The 14,087-nt window shown below is 47.0% G+C and overlaps 1 protein-coding gene across 1 annotated transcript in view; it reads right to left on the minus strand.

The window, feature by feature from the left end:
* The window catches only part of LOC119405345 (60S ribosomal protein L32), a 219,441-nt gene that overhangs the window by 13,301 nt on the left and 192,053 nt on the right, over window positions 1–14,087 (minus strand). The window contains exons 2-3 of the mRNA XM_049419262.1: window positions 7,349–7,450; window positions 5,475–5,627 (exon numbers count right to left, since the gene is read on the minus strand). Coding sequence (XP_049275219.1) covers window positions 5,475–5,627; window positions 7,349–7,441 — 246 coding nt within the window. The 5' untranslated portion in view covers window positions 7,442–7,450. The remainder of the gene's footprint in view (window positions 1–5,474; window positions 5,628–7,348; window positions 7,451–14,087) is intronic.

Genomic DNA, 14,087 nt, shown 5'->3' on the forward strand with positions numbered 1-14,087 from the left:
GAGAGCCCAGCCGTTAATAACTCGTCAATATTGTGATGAGGTCACCCGTGAGGCGGCCCTTGCCACTGATGCGCTCGCTGCTGTCCCCTTTGTGCTTCTGCACGAGGTTCCGAAGCGCAGTCCCCACGCGCTTCTGCACATGGTTCGAGCAGTCTTCTTTTTCAACATTTATGAAGCCGTACACCTTAGCTTCTTTGACAGCACTGTACGACCGGCTGTCACCATCACAAAGCATGGTGGTGTACCGAGGCCATGAAGCGAAAGGGAGCGCTGAAATAAAATCATTGCTGCCTCTACTTCCATTTGGCCAACCTTGCATGAGGTATTTTTCTGGCATGAATGTTTGGCTTTCCATTCAGAGTATTCTGGGCTCTCGGGTTTTGGGCCACATTCACAGCGAGGCAAAAATTAGAAAGCACAACATAGTCTAGCACATAACCTGAAAAAACTTCTATCACAGTGGCTATTCCAATGTGAGAGGTGTGTCCTCTTGTGTGCCAACTTCCATCAAAAGAGACGGCAATATTTCCGGGGTTGCCGAAATTGAGGTCCTTGTAGAGGCTCTTTACCACTGTGGCACACTTAGTCAATTGTTCGGCACAAGCTCTCGTTGCTGCTGGCTGAAGCTTCATTTTCAAGTACTCTTGGTACGTTTTCGTGTGAAGGCCCCGATGTGAAACACCGATAGCGGCAAAGATGTCATTCAGAGCTGCCTGACCATTCCCAGTGCTCTGAACCGCACGCGCCGTGCGAACGTTGATTTCGAACGGGTTGCAGTTACTACTGCCACCAACCCGTCGCGAGCTCCATTTCGAACCAACTTCTCCGCAGTTGCTGCAGTGAAGCTTCAGCTTAACGGCTACGCCGTACTCACGCGCGTCGCGTTCGATGGTCAACTGACCACGGCACACTCGGCAAGCAGAACGTTCGTTTAGTAAACTGTTCACCATGTCGAGGTCAACCATGGTATACGTCGGGGCCGACGAACTTTCGGTGCCGCGCTGACTCGCGAGAACACTCATTTTGCGATCGGTTGCCGAGACCGAGGAAAGTTCTGCTGCTTTTTGCTGTGCGCGACGCTTGATAAGTTCCCGGTCAGCCGATGTCAAAAATGTCGCGTCTATCCTCGCAGCTCGATCGCGCATACTTGAAGTACTGCAGGCAGCGGTCGCAGTCGCCGCCACGCTTTCTTCGGCTGCGAGATCTGCTGCAGCAGCATTCTCTGCTGTCGTAATCACAAGCAGCGGCGTTGTTTCCTGGCGCCTTGTTGAAGCATCACCGCAATCAGCTGATTCCGACGGCACCGTGGTCGCCGTCGCGATCGCTTGTGTTGCAGCGCCGCTTCGTCGCGGAATCCGTTGCGCTCTTCCGCCGAGATCTGCAGATATCTTCGTCGGCAGTCGCGATGATTTATGGCACTCTGAGCGCGTGTCGCCACTGGTAGAAGTTGTAGCGATCGAAGGCTGCCTTTGTGTCGGGCTGCTGCATCGCGGCGTCTGCCGGTCTCCTGTCCCGCTCGGCTCTGCCGACGTAGCCGCCGCTGGCTGCGATGACTCCTTGGGATGCACAGCACATTTTTTCCGTCGCTTGCCGAATTTGTGCAGTGTGCGGAACTTTCGAGCACGGTTCGGCATCTCGATTTCGATCGCAAAACTACAAAACTTCCGAAATGGCGGTGACAACGCGCGTGTTTTCGGCCGCGCGCGCGTGATCTACCAGTGTTGTCAGTCCCCGCGCTCCAATCACAAGCCGCTGTTCACTCACGTGACTGCTATGGACCAATGATACGGCACGGTTTTGTCGCTTGTTTTTGCCTGGTAGCGCAGACTGGCTGCAGCATTGAAGGTTCGTTCCTGGCGGGAAAGCGAGCTCAACAGAAGCTCTTTCAAACGAGACTAAGATGGCCGCGGTCCGATGAGTGGTTAGCGCGATCCGAGCAACGCAAAAGGGGGCTGTTTTCGGCGTTTTCGTAAGCGAAACCAAGTGCTGGGATGAATAAACACGACATTTTTTGGCTCAACGACGCGTCATTTCGAGTTCATTTTTTGCTGGCAGGTGCGGGATGATATGAAGAAAACGAAAATCACCAAACTGAAAAATCTATTTTTTTGGCGTTTTTTCGTCGCCAAGACCCGTGTCCCCCCTTAACAACCAGACGTGGACAGACGCCGCAAAATCAACGTGTGCCATTACAGCTCCACTGTAAAATGGGCAGTGACGCCCAGTACAAGCCCACAGCATGAACCTACACTGTTCCAAGGTAGTTTTACAATCTTTATTTTCACCTTTGAAAAATACTGAACGCAATGCGCATGTTCGTTTTCATAAAACGAATCGGAAAATTGCCTACCAAGCCAGAATTTAATACAAAAATGAAACCTCGTTTGCAACAACCTCCCAACAGAGGGGCAAGGATAAGGCAGGAAATGTTCAGTTGCATGAAGGCCTGGAAAATGCATGAACCTCAAGGACTAGCTTGCTGACAATCTCAAAGCAACTCGGTGTAGATTGACCTTGTCTAGGCAATGGCCCTTGAATACACATGCGATCAAGGTGTACCAAGAAGCAATCTTAAAGGGGTACAGTAAAAGCTCGTTAATTCGACACCCGTTAATTCGGAAATTCGGATAATTCAGACGGCTCTATTGGTCCCGGCCAAAGTGAATGTTAATCTATGGGACCAAATCTTCGCTAATTCGTCAGAATTGGTCTCCGCACCGCTTAATTCGGACAAATGCTGCCGCTACACTAAAGCGTGGTAAAGCATCGCTGGCACCACTGGAGCGAAACCAAAACCCGAGTGACATCGCCATCGTCATCAACTAGTGGGGGCAATCGCAGCGTCACCGAACGTCGGCGTCTACTTTCTTCGCTCCAATGCGCCTCCGACGCCATTTTCCCTTGTGTTGTGTCGGCGCAGTCTCTTCTTGCGGAGTTCTCTCTTTTTTTTTCCCCCGTTGTGACCATGTTTACATGTGAGGCCCGAGCATGCGGCAGTAGCTGACGATGGCATCGACGAGTTATCAGCCGAGTCCACCGACGATGACTGTCCGACCTTCGATGCTGACCTTCCCACAAATATGACCCTTCAGGACTACATCGCGATTGATGATTGTGTCGCCACGACTGGTCTCCTGGCCGATCAAGAAATTATTAATGATGTCGTGACCTCATCGCACCTCACGGGAAGTCTCGGAGGCGCTTTTGATATTAGAGGACGTTTTCCTGAGCACTTGCAACAGTTTGCGTGCTGTTGGCCGTTTGGAAGAGTTAAGAAAAATTGTAATGTCAGCCAGAATCTGCGCGAAAACACAGACGACCATTACAAAATACTTCAGCAAATAAAGGTATGCTTCTGCAACTTGATTTTAATGTTGTTTTTCCTGTTTATTCGTTAATTCGGCATTCGGTTAATTCGGACATTTTTTCCGGTCCCGTGAAATCCGAATTAACGAGCTTTTACTGTACCAACCCAAAATTTTGCAGCCGAGATAGCCTGCGGGATTGATTCCCGTGAACATGCGTATATCATATGCAAAATATCAACAGCGAATATAGCTTGGAAGGTATTTTAAACATGGAGGTGAGATGTTTAAGAATTCGAAATTTTCAATCAGCTTCTCATTTTTCGACACTCATCGACGTTTAATTTCTGGTTGGGCATCCTGGCAGCTACAACGCATCTGTCACCTCTAATGCATAAGCACGGACTATGACATTCGCACGCAAAAAACCAAACAAGAGCGCTTGTGCTTGAACCGGTGTTGGCAATCTCCGAGGCCACAAGGCCACCTGCTCAGACTCCTTTCTAGGAAACCAGGCGGCAGGAGGCACGGACTGCTGGTAGAGAGCATACATGCGACTACCTCGCTGCGATACGGGTCCCTTACTCTTTACTCAATGGTGCTGTTTACCCACAGTTGTCTTTCTTTTTTTTTCTCCTCGGGTGCGCATTTCAAAGGGACCAGTCGCAGCTGTGGGTGGCACTACCACCACTGCCTACCGCCAGTACAGCCCTGGATCCAACGTATCGAGAACCCCCGCTGTTACGTTAACTGTGGAAACGGTTCCTGAATTATATGTCTCAAATTGTGTCCCAAGTGGAAGAGAGTAGCCGTGTTGACACGACCACGCTGCTTGGCCCGACTTGACTGCAAGATCAGCCGCAGAAGTGCCACACGTGACACCTATGACGCGTTTCCAGTCTCCGTTAGCAAAAAACACAAGCCTCAATTTGAGATTTACGTTTGCCACCCAAAGATGGCTGTTATGACGTGTCTGGTGCTCAAGATGCTTCTGGCCAATGTATTAAGCAAAAGTAAGTCCTTTGAGACTGGTGTTCGTACAACGGACATTGGGAAAACTAAAATGAACTTTCGTAGTAAAATGCACAGTAGGCGCGCACAAGGGATACAGCAAGCAGGAATCCCGGAAGTGACGATGCGAGCTCACTAAGTTTCCAGTCTTAAGACGCGACACAGTAAACCTGTTCCTGCCATTTGAGAGTACTTAAACCGCACCATGTTTTGGTGGACGCTGCCACCAGAGGAACCACGAAATCAGACAATGCCCGAAAAGATGGGCATGATGCGGGTCCCTTGCACATGCGGCAGGGGAGGGGAAAGAGGCGAGTCCGAAAGTGGCGGAGAAGACCGCAGTCGCCGGAATGCTTGTGTTTCATTTCAAAGCAGCACGGTGAAGAAACGCACCCTGCTGCAGGCACGCAGCGATGACTGCACACCGCTCTCGCCGAGCCGTGTGCGGGTATCGAATGTCATCTCACTGGCAGAGAAACTGAGAAAAAACTTGGAAACGGAGAGCCACTTTGGAAGTGGGACAGGGAGGACACAAGGTTTTCCCTCCTGGGCATGACACCGACTCGGCCAGGTTCCCATGGCTCACAGCGGAAACTTCAGAGATCCTGCAGCTCTCAAGTATCATCCGGACTAAACATTGTGGTGCTTCCCTATCTGGCAGATCGAACTTTGCTGATGAATTAAGAGACTACGTTAGTGCACACCCCCTATGACTGTTTGAATACACCGCTAGCATTTTTGCAGTTTGTGTATGTTCTTTGTCTTTTCTTGTGGGACAGTACTAACCTTTGCCATCCGCTGTCAGGCACTGCTGGACAAGCTCTTTCGTGGTTAATCAAAGAATGTTCGCCGTAATATAATTGACAGCGCTACGGTTTAAACACGGACAGAAAGAAATGGACACAGCGCTGACCGTGTTTAACCCGTTGCGCTGTCAATTATATTACGATGAACATCCACCAACTAGCCCAACTCGCGATTCTGCTAAAGAATGTTAGATTTAGCTGCATCAGTCACTCTGTGCACCATTCGCTAATTTGATCCAAGGGCTTCAATCGTGTGGGGCAAAGTTAAAGGCGTAGCCACGGAAACCTCCAAGCGGCTGCCACGACCTTTCGAAAGAAATCAGGCTCTTCCACGGCAGGAGGAACCGCTCACCCTCATGTTGTGGACGAGGACTTTGCGGAAGCCGTTGGGAAGGATGTGCTTGGTCTTCCGGTTGCTTCCGTAACCAATGTTGGGCATCAGGTACTGGCCCTTGAAGCGCCGCCGCACTCGGTTGTCAATACCTTTCGGCTTCCTCCAGTTGGGCTGCACGCAGACGAGAACGTCACGAATGAGCGGGGTGAAAAAAAACGAAAGCGAAACGCATGCAGCCCACAACAACTTCTTAGAGAGAGAGAAGAAAAAAAAAATGCAACACTAAAAAGGTGACGCTGCTGGCCGAGTTGTTGGTGCATCATTCATGACATTCTTTAGCAATGAGAAGAAAATGAAACCATGTTCACCCTTTTGGCCCGAATTTTGTTTCTTACATGTAACTGGTCTTCACCACTTCAGATGCGCATGACCATAATTAAAAAATATGCTCACGCTTTTCCACCAAAATTTATTCATGACCAAATTTATTAACTATTTAATATTATCATTATAATTTATTAAAAAATTATGTCCAGGGGATAGCATACCTAAAAGACAAAGCTCAAATCCTCAATCAACTAAAATAAATGCCTCACCTCAGCATGGTGAAAGAAGCCAGCTCAGCGAATTGTGGGAACAGTGCAAGCAATTCTGTTATTCGTTCACATGTGGCCTAATTTTTATTTTAGTCTACCAGGCTGGCAGCATATGTAGAGCAGATGCTAAATACAAGTTGAAGCAGAATAACAGTTCTTTTTTACTGTGGGATTGCCCACTGAACTACAAAACTTCCAATTGGAATCACTTACGTCATGTAAAATAAGGAAATTTAGCTCATAACCCTTGTCCCTCTGTATGAATGAAAATAAATCTAATGTCAGCCGATGTCTGAAAGTACTTTATAGCTCAATGCCCATGTTAAGTTAAAAATCTAAACAGTTGAGCAAGCATCACGCAGAGGTTGTGGGTTCGGCTGCCATTAACACAGCACCTACCCTCATCGTGAGCTTCACACTGAACTTCGTTAAGAATGTATAAAGCGCGCAAATTCAACCTACACCTCACTTTTTTGTGGCTTGTTACAAGCTTCAGGCAGTTAAAAAGTACTCCCTTTCGTTACCACTGGCTACAACTACATTTTCAGTTCCACGCCTCAGCGGCTGCAAGGATGCACGCAGTTGGTTCACAGACTACAGCACAAAACAATCGTGCCCAATTACAGCCTCAACCCATGTTGGCCGTATTGTGACCGGTGGATCTTCAAAGCGATACACACCAGCGCATATTTGGCCGTCTCTGTTCGAGCGTATTAGCACCCGCTGGCCAAGAAAAGAAATGCCAACAGGTGACTCTTAGCTCGGCTTTCCCCGACACTAAGCACACTGGCATTTGCTTAGCTGGTGCTTAGCATCTGACGACAAAGTCGTCGGTGTGCACACGTTAAGTGAACTGAAGCACCGACTTAACGCTTGTTAGGCAATAAGTCACAACTTTGTGGGCTCTTCGTCATGCAATTAATCAAAACCAGACAAGAGCACTGAGACGTCGTAACACATTTGCATAGGCCCAAAAACTTGGCACTTTCAGTTCGTGTAGCAAACGCATCACATTTACCCCCCCCCCTTTTTTTTAAAATATTTCTAAAGACTAAACAGTTCAAAGCAAAAGTTGTTTCCTACAGAGTGTAGAACTCTGATTTCTCCGTTATCGGCTCAGCGGTTGCTCATTGGTTTTCGCGGCTGGCTAGAATTAGAATGGTAAAATCGTAATTAAGCCGACGGCTTTAGCCTGCCCTTAAACGCCTATCTTCAGGTCTTTTACGACCGCTACCAGAGAACTCCAAAAGGCCCAGCCGAACATGCCACGAATCAAAATTCAGTTGAAAGACTCACCCTCAGCTTCACATATCGGTCACTCTGGTGGCGGATGAACTTCTTCACCCGCTTTTTGACGAGGGGAACGGTCTTCAATGGCTTGATAGCCATTGTTTAATCTGAAACACAAGCGTGCGGAAGCACTTGAGAAACCACGCGCTGCCAACGTCACACGCGCTGTCGCGAATGCTCGGAGCAGTAGCCAACCTTAACGCAATCACGTTAAAAACCAGCAACCCATACGGAATACACAACGACTCTTGCAGAATCGACGTACGCCAATGTAATGTAGGCAGCTGTGTGATCGGTGGATCATTTTCAATGGACGCCACCGACGCATAATGATGCCGTCTTTCTACGAGCGTCTTAGCACCCGCTAGCCATAAGGGAGCCAGCAGGCAACTCTAAGCTCGCACCACGACCAGCACATTCACCGTAAATCTCCGCAACACGCCGCTGACATGCGAGTATACCTTTTAGCACTCGTGGAGGCCATGATACACAGGCACCGGGGACGGCGACAAATTGACGATAATTTCATGGTTACGAAACGAAAATGATAGTTCCAGAGAAATAGCAATTTAAACGCACGTTTTCGTGCCTCATAAAAACTTCTGATCAAGCAGAGTTGGCGAAAGATTAACAGGATTGAAAACAGCGAGACAAAATGCTCTTACCAGCGCTCGCCGCGGCGGCAGGAAAGAAAGCTCTGGACGCATGCGCAACTGGAGTTGACCCGAGTGATGGACGGATGAACTAAAGGTATGTTTATGAGCGCCCTCTCTGATGGTTGCTTTTATTGTTGTTTTAGTTATTTTAGCCCGTGTTTTAGGTTTTAATACCTGTTTCCATCTATTTATCACACTTGAGTTCTCTGTTTATCAAATTCAAGGTGTTTCAAAGCGTTGTTGTGTTTTGGGTTATTTTTGTATTGCTGCTGTTGCTGCTGATGATGATGATGATTAGAAGGTTGTTCCAAAGTCCGTTACAGTTTTTATTTACCAAGCTCGACAGACGCTGTGGGTGGGCTACATAATTTGATACTGCTCTTCTATTGCATAACTGAGTAAACTTGACATAAGAGAACACAAAAACACAGTTTATTATGCCTGGAATTATGCACGACCTCACACAAACACAGAACACCTGACACAAATGGAAGCACGGAAAACGACACAAAGCGACCACATCACAAACCATTCGCAGCTCACGCACGTATATTGCTTCCATTTATCTCGAACGCTTCACTAATGTCCCAAGTAACTTGATGCGGGCATTGGGACAACGATTCGCCCTGGATCAAACGAGAGTTTCCCTAACGAGTTTTATTCTTAGCGTGGTGTCAGCAGCTGCATGAGTAGGTGATTAATAATGGGATGAAAACACGCCATAACGGGCTTTCAGAATAAAGTTGATCTAACCGCCACTTTAGAGCGAAGGCTCTACTACGTCTCCATGTCTCGCAAGGTCATTCATCGCGTCGCAATGACCTTGAGCCGCCGGAGCGCAACGCATGTAGATGCAGATCCTGTACTGCTGGCTCACACCCACTCAGGGGATTGGTCAAGAATCGGGTAGCTTAGAAAAAATTATTTAGAAAATAGTAATGAGAATAATTTCCTATTTTGTATAACAAAAAGATTTTTTACAAGTTAATTTCGTGAGAATAATAATTCTAAAAAAAGAAAAAGGTGGATGGAATTAATTTTCGTGAAATAAGAAATACATAAATATTTTGCGTCCAGCCGGCCTTGGCAAAAGAAGAGCCGCATGGCACGAGCCAGAGAAAAAGGAGAACGCTCTTCGGTCTCGGCCAGTATTCTCGCAAAATTAACTTGTAAAAAATCTTTTTGTTGTACAAAATAAAAAGTTATTCTCATTTGTAGTTTTCAAATATTTTTTTCTAAGCTACCCAATTCTCAGCCAATCCCCCTGAGTGTGTGTGAGCCAGCAGCACAGGATTTCCAGCTCAGACGCTACAGCCGCAGCTAATGCTCTTTCGTCCCTGCGACTCTCACACTCCTGAGTCACAGCATGTGATCCGCTGCGGAAAGGCGTCGCAGCTGCGCTCTCACGGAGTGACAAGGCGAAAGTTAACCAGTTTAACCTGGTTTAACGGCTGCGTTGCCAGCGTTTGGTTGCCCACTCTCGGCATGGATGGCACGCCGGCTGCATGGGCCGTCTGTGCGTACGATTCAGCGCAATTAAGTGACAAGCTGAATCAATCATCCAGTAGATATAGCTAGACGGCAGGCTGCAAAACCAAAGGCAAAGGCAAAGCTGTCTTCTGAAATACCGGAGCGAAGGTAGGCCAGATTAGTACGTTTAGGGAAGCTTACCAAGCGCAGAAGCGTGCCACGATTGAAGCTATACTGCAGCTGCCGCCTGTGTGCATGGTCCTTGCAACACCAAGCCAAACATACCTTTTGCTCGTGGTAATTATAGATTTACAAGAGCTAAACATCAGCCAGTTTTTCTTCCACATTCTCTACATAGTTGATCGACTCAAGGTTTTTGCTACAGAACAGGTGTCAATGCTCTTGCCGGTTGTGCCTTACGGTGGAGGACACAGGCATCCGTAGGCCAGATGGTTTACCACATAGCGTGCGGTTTCGCTGCGCACACTGCACTGTCACACAAACCGCAAAGCGGTGAAAGATCGGGTCACGAAACTGGCGTTGGTTCCAATAGAATTCCAAACACTCTTTTTCAACCATCTGACATCCTTGAATGTAAAATGGACAGTTTTCTTTATTGGGTGCGCAATGAAAATAAGATGCAGTATGCAGATTAAAAAATACAGTATATAATTGGGACTCTGTCGATACACCACTCAGAAGAGCACTGCATTATTACAACTTGCGAAGTAATGCTCTCCTTTCAGTTGCATCAATTACGGAAGGTGCGGATGTGGCTTTTGAATGCACAGCATTTCTTGTGATTCTTTGTGAGGCTTTCAGTCGTTCGTCTACCTGTTAGCCAGAAATCCAATAGCGCACAGAGTCCATGCTCACTTAATGGTGTCCTTCCTCAGTTTTACGTGCCTCCTTCTGAACTACCTCTAAAGGTGCACTGGTTGCCATCTCTGTTCTCTGTACAACTATGCAGTTAACAACAAACTGTCTGAACATCCTCATTGCAACAAATGTACATGATCAAGATCTTCTAATAAACATGTCACCTTTCCTGGGGTTTCTAGTTTGGTGCACCTGCTCTGTGGCGCATCGCCAATAAAGTGTTATTCACTATTCCATGCACTATCCACGGAATCGGCCCACATCTAGTCGGTAGGCACTTCAATCCTGCAGAGTGTTATTGTGAAGTGGGCTGCAGACGCAGCACAATGCCGCCAACACTGGGGCGGCCAAGGAACGCCAAGATGCTGGGTGCGTTTTGATTTCACCTGCTCGACTTGCATCAGCATCTCAGGCTACAACAACTTGCACAACGTTTTGCATCACGTGCAGGTTGACTAGTTAATCAAGTCTGCCAGACCTTTTATTTTTTAATGCAGCCATGTTTCAGAGGTTTTACTGCGGCATAAAAGAAAACGTCTTTGTACCTCTGGATAGAAATGACTCTGGGCGTGCTGAAAAGTATGTCCTTCCTAACACACATTTACATAGGCTACTATATGGAGCCTGTCCATAAAGTAATGAGACTGGGTCTCGTAAAAAGCATTTATTGGTCTGATTGGCGCATATTATTTCAATCCTTCAAAACAGTTTCCTTGGGTGTCAATACACCAAGCACAATGCGATTCCCACAATGCAAAGGCTCCCCGAAAGTCAACTGCCGTGACCTCTCTCGCAGACTCTGTGACAACTTGTGAAATGGTACGACCACCATCAAATTGATGACCTTGCACGCTTCTCTTGAGCTTTGGGAACACGAAGAACACGATGCCAGGCTCACATCAGGGCTATATCAGGACTGTGTCAGCCATAATACGAGCCTGGCAGATTTATTCCTGTTCCCAAATCAAAGACTTCACGTATCTCCCACTGGCCCTTATTGCCATAGGTAAACGCCGTTGTACCTAAATCTAAGCACATGGGCCTCTAGCATTTTGCCTCCGTCGAAATGCGCCCGCCACGGCTGAGATTCGATCCCGCGACCTTCGGGTCAGCAGTCGAGCACGATAACCACTAGGCCACTGTGGCGGGTGCCGTAGGAATCGGCACTTTAAAACAATCCAACCAAAATCCACTTTGGATGAAGGCGCAAGATTTGTTGTGTTTGATCTATGCATCGCACAGTGTAAAAATAATTAGTCTGTGACGACAATTGCGCAGGTGCCAATGCACCTGTGCTCACGAAGATGCGAGAATCTGTGTTGTTTTAGATGCAATGTGAATGCTGCCGCCACAAATCCATTAGTGTGTTCATCCGAAATGTGCGTGTGTTACAATAAATTTCAATGAATATGTAACCTGTCCGCATATTTACGTAATGGCATCAAAGCTCTCTTCCATGTATAAGCACACCATCAGAAATACGGTCTTTGCTCATCATAACTGCATGTTACTGTACTATGTTAATTTTTCCTATGCGTTCCTTGTAGGTAGTGAAGTTCCCTTGTTCTGTTTGGTAAATGAAACTAAATGCACGAGGTTCAGTGCATGCAGAGACTCGAGAAAAAATTCAGCTTGAAAAGGATCAGGCCTTTCTTAAAGAAAATCTAGACACAGCACATACAATGCGCAAAGAAGTATGCTCTCTGAAAAATGTCCACTTATGCTCTTGAAGTGGGCATTTCAAAAAACGTCAGGCCTGCGCTGAAACCGCAGCACAGTCACAGTGAAAGCTGGAAGAGCGGCGTTTCTAGAGCCCGTTAAGCTCTCTTGGGGCTACAATACAAGTACACTAGAAAGGTACCCACTACGCCATAAATCACAATTTTTGTGAAGTTGGGAAGCACCTACTAAGCCATTATTCGTCATTCGCGCTTATGGGCTTCTTTGGCAACCAATACAAGGTCACTTGCGAGGAACCCACTACGCTATAAATCATTGTAATTTTTTAGAAGTAGGGCAGCAGGCACTGTGCCATTTTTCGTCATTCTACGGAGAGCGTTGCTACCTGCTAAACGCATGTAAGGCATTATGCGCACTTTGTTGATGCTGTGCCTGATGACGATGAAGAATTATGGCAGAGCCCTTTGTAATGGGTTGGAAGCATTCAACAACCTACTACTCGTTGCGCAATTCGCATTGTGTGACGCCTGGTTACAGAATTCGCGTTGTGCGACGCTTGGTGCTTATTTTACACTTCTACCACGCTATATTGCATATGCTAATGTGGTTCCTTCCCGACGTGAAACCTGTATAGGACCTTTTTGCAAAGCGGTTTCAAGCACCGGCATGGCTCAGAGGTTGAATACTGGGCTCCCACGCAGAGGGCCCAGGTTCGAACCTCGTTCCATCCTAGAATTTCTTTCTTATTTCGTTTTTTTTTTCTTATTTCGAGCGATACTGGTTACGGACACCGGCGGCGGCGGCGGTGGCGGACAACTATGGCGCCAAAAACGGCCAGTGAAATGATCTCATAACAGCTTTCGCTATAAAACATTTTCAGAACTAAGCCTCGGGCTGCAAACGTGTATTTGACCTTTTCATAATTTTAGATGTTAACAGGCTATTCAAGTCATATCAAGAAGTTTTGTGGGAGACAGTCAGGCAATAAAAAAAGAAACAAAGCTAAGAAGTCACATTGGTGTGATTGCTTATATTGTGCATGGCTGAATAAACACTTGAAGCGCAGCCAATTAAAGCTCTTCTTGCGACCAGTTTTCATGTGATGCTCGTTGTGATGGTTTTCACGTCTCAACGAGTAGACGTCGTCGCCGGGGCAATACAGCCGCTTCAGTGAGATTTCACACAGCTTGGTGCAGAGGTGTCTATGAATATGGATGGCAGCACTTCTCGTAGTGTGACAAGTTCGCTTTAAACTCAACACTCGTTATAACAAGGTCGTTACATCCGAAAATTCGGTTAAAAATGCCTCTTTGCAATACTACACAAATGGGAACACAATTCTTTATTAGTTTAGTCATAACTGATAATTCGTTGAATTCGTATTGGATTGCAGTTTGGATTTTGCAGACTATTACGAATACGTTTTGTCGCCCACTTTGACACAACTGGTGCCAAACGTCTCAACATTTTAGAAAAGTATTTCCAAAGTTCACTGGAAAAAAAAAAATTCAACGATTACGGTGCTGCCTAATGCGAATTCTGAGCGCAGCTTCGTGTTGGGGCAACTGCCAAGTGTGTTTGAAGTTTTGGCTTTCGGCAAGGTATCGACTACGCCATAAATCACAATTTTTGTGTAGTATGACAGCACCCACTACGCCAATATTCGTCTTTCTGCGGATAAGCGAGGTACTACCCGCTACACCTTTGTAAGGTATTATGTGCACTTTGTTGATGCTGCATGTGGCTGATGACGAAGAATTATGGCTGAGCACTTTGTAGCGGGTCGGAAGCTTTAAAGGGACACTAAAGGCAAATATTAAGTCGACATTGATTGTTGAAATAGCGGTCCAGAAACCTCGTAGTGCTGCTTTTGTGCCAAGGAAGTGCTAATTTTGAAATAAAATCACGTTTTTAGTGGTCCGCATCGCGTTAGCGCGCTTCAAATCTCCCGCCTGAAAATACGACTTTCATACGTCACTGCCGCCGTGCCCAACGTTGCCCGCTTTTACTGCGCGGCCGCCGACACTAGTAGCAGCAGAGCGGAAGTAGCGGGACCCACA

The sequence above is a fragment of the Rhipicephalus sanguineus genome, chromosome 9 (genome assembly GCF_013339695.2).
Source record: "Rhipicephalus sanguineus isolate Rsan-2018 chromosome 9, BIME_Rsan_1.4, whole genome shotgun sequence".
NCBI classification, from domain to species: domain Eukaryota; kingdom Metazoa; phylum Arthropoda; class Arachnida; order Ixodida; family Ixodidae; genus Rhipicephalus; species Rhipicephalus sanguineus.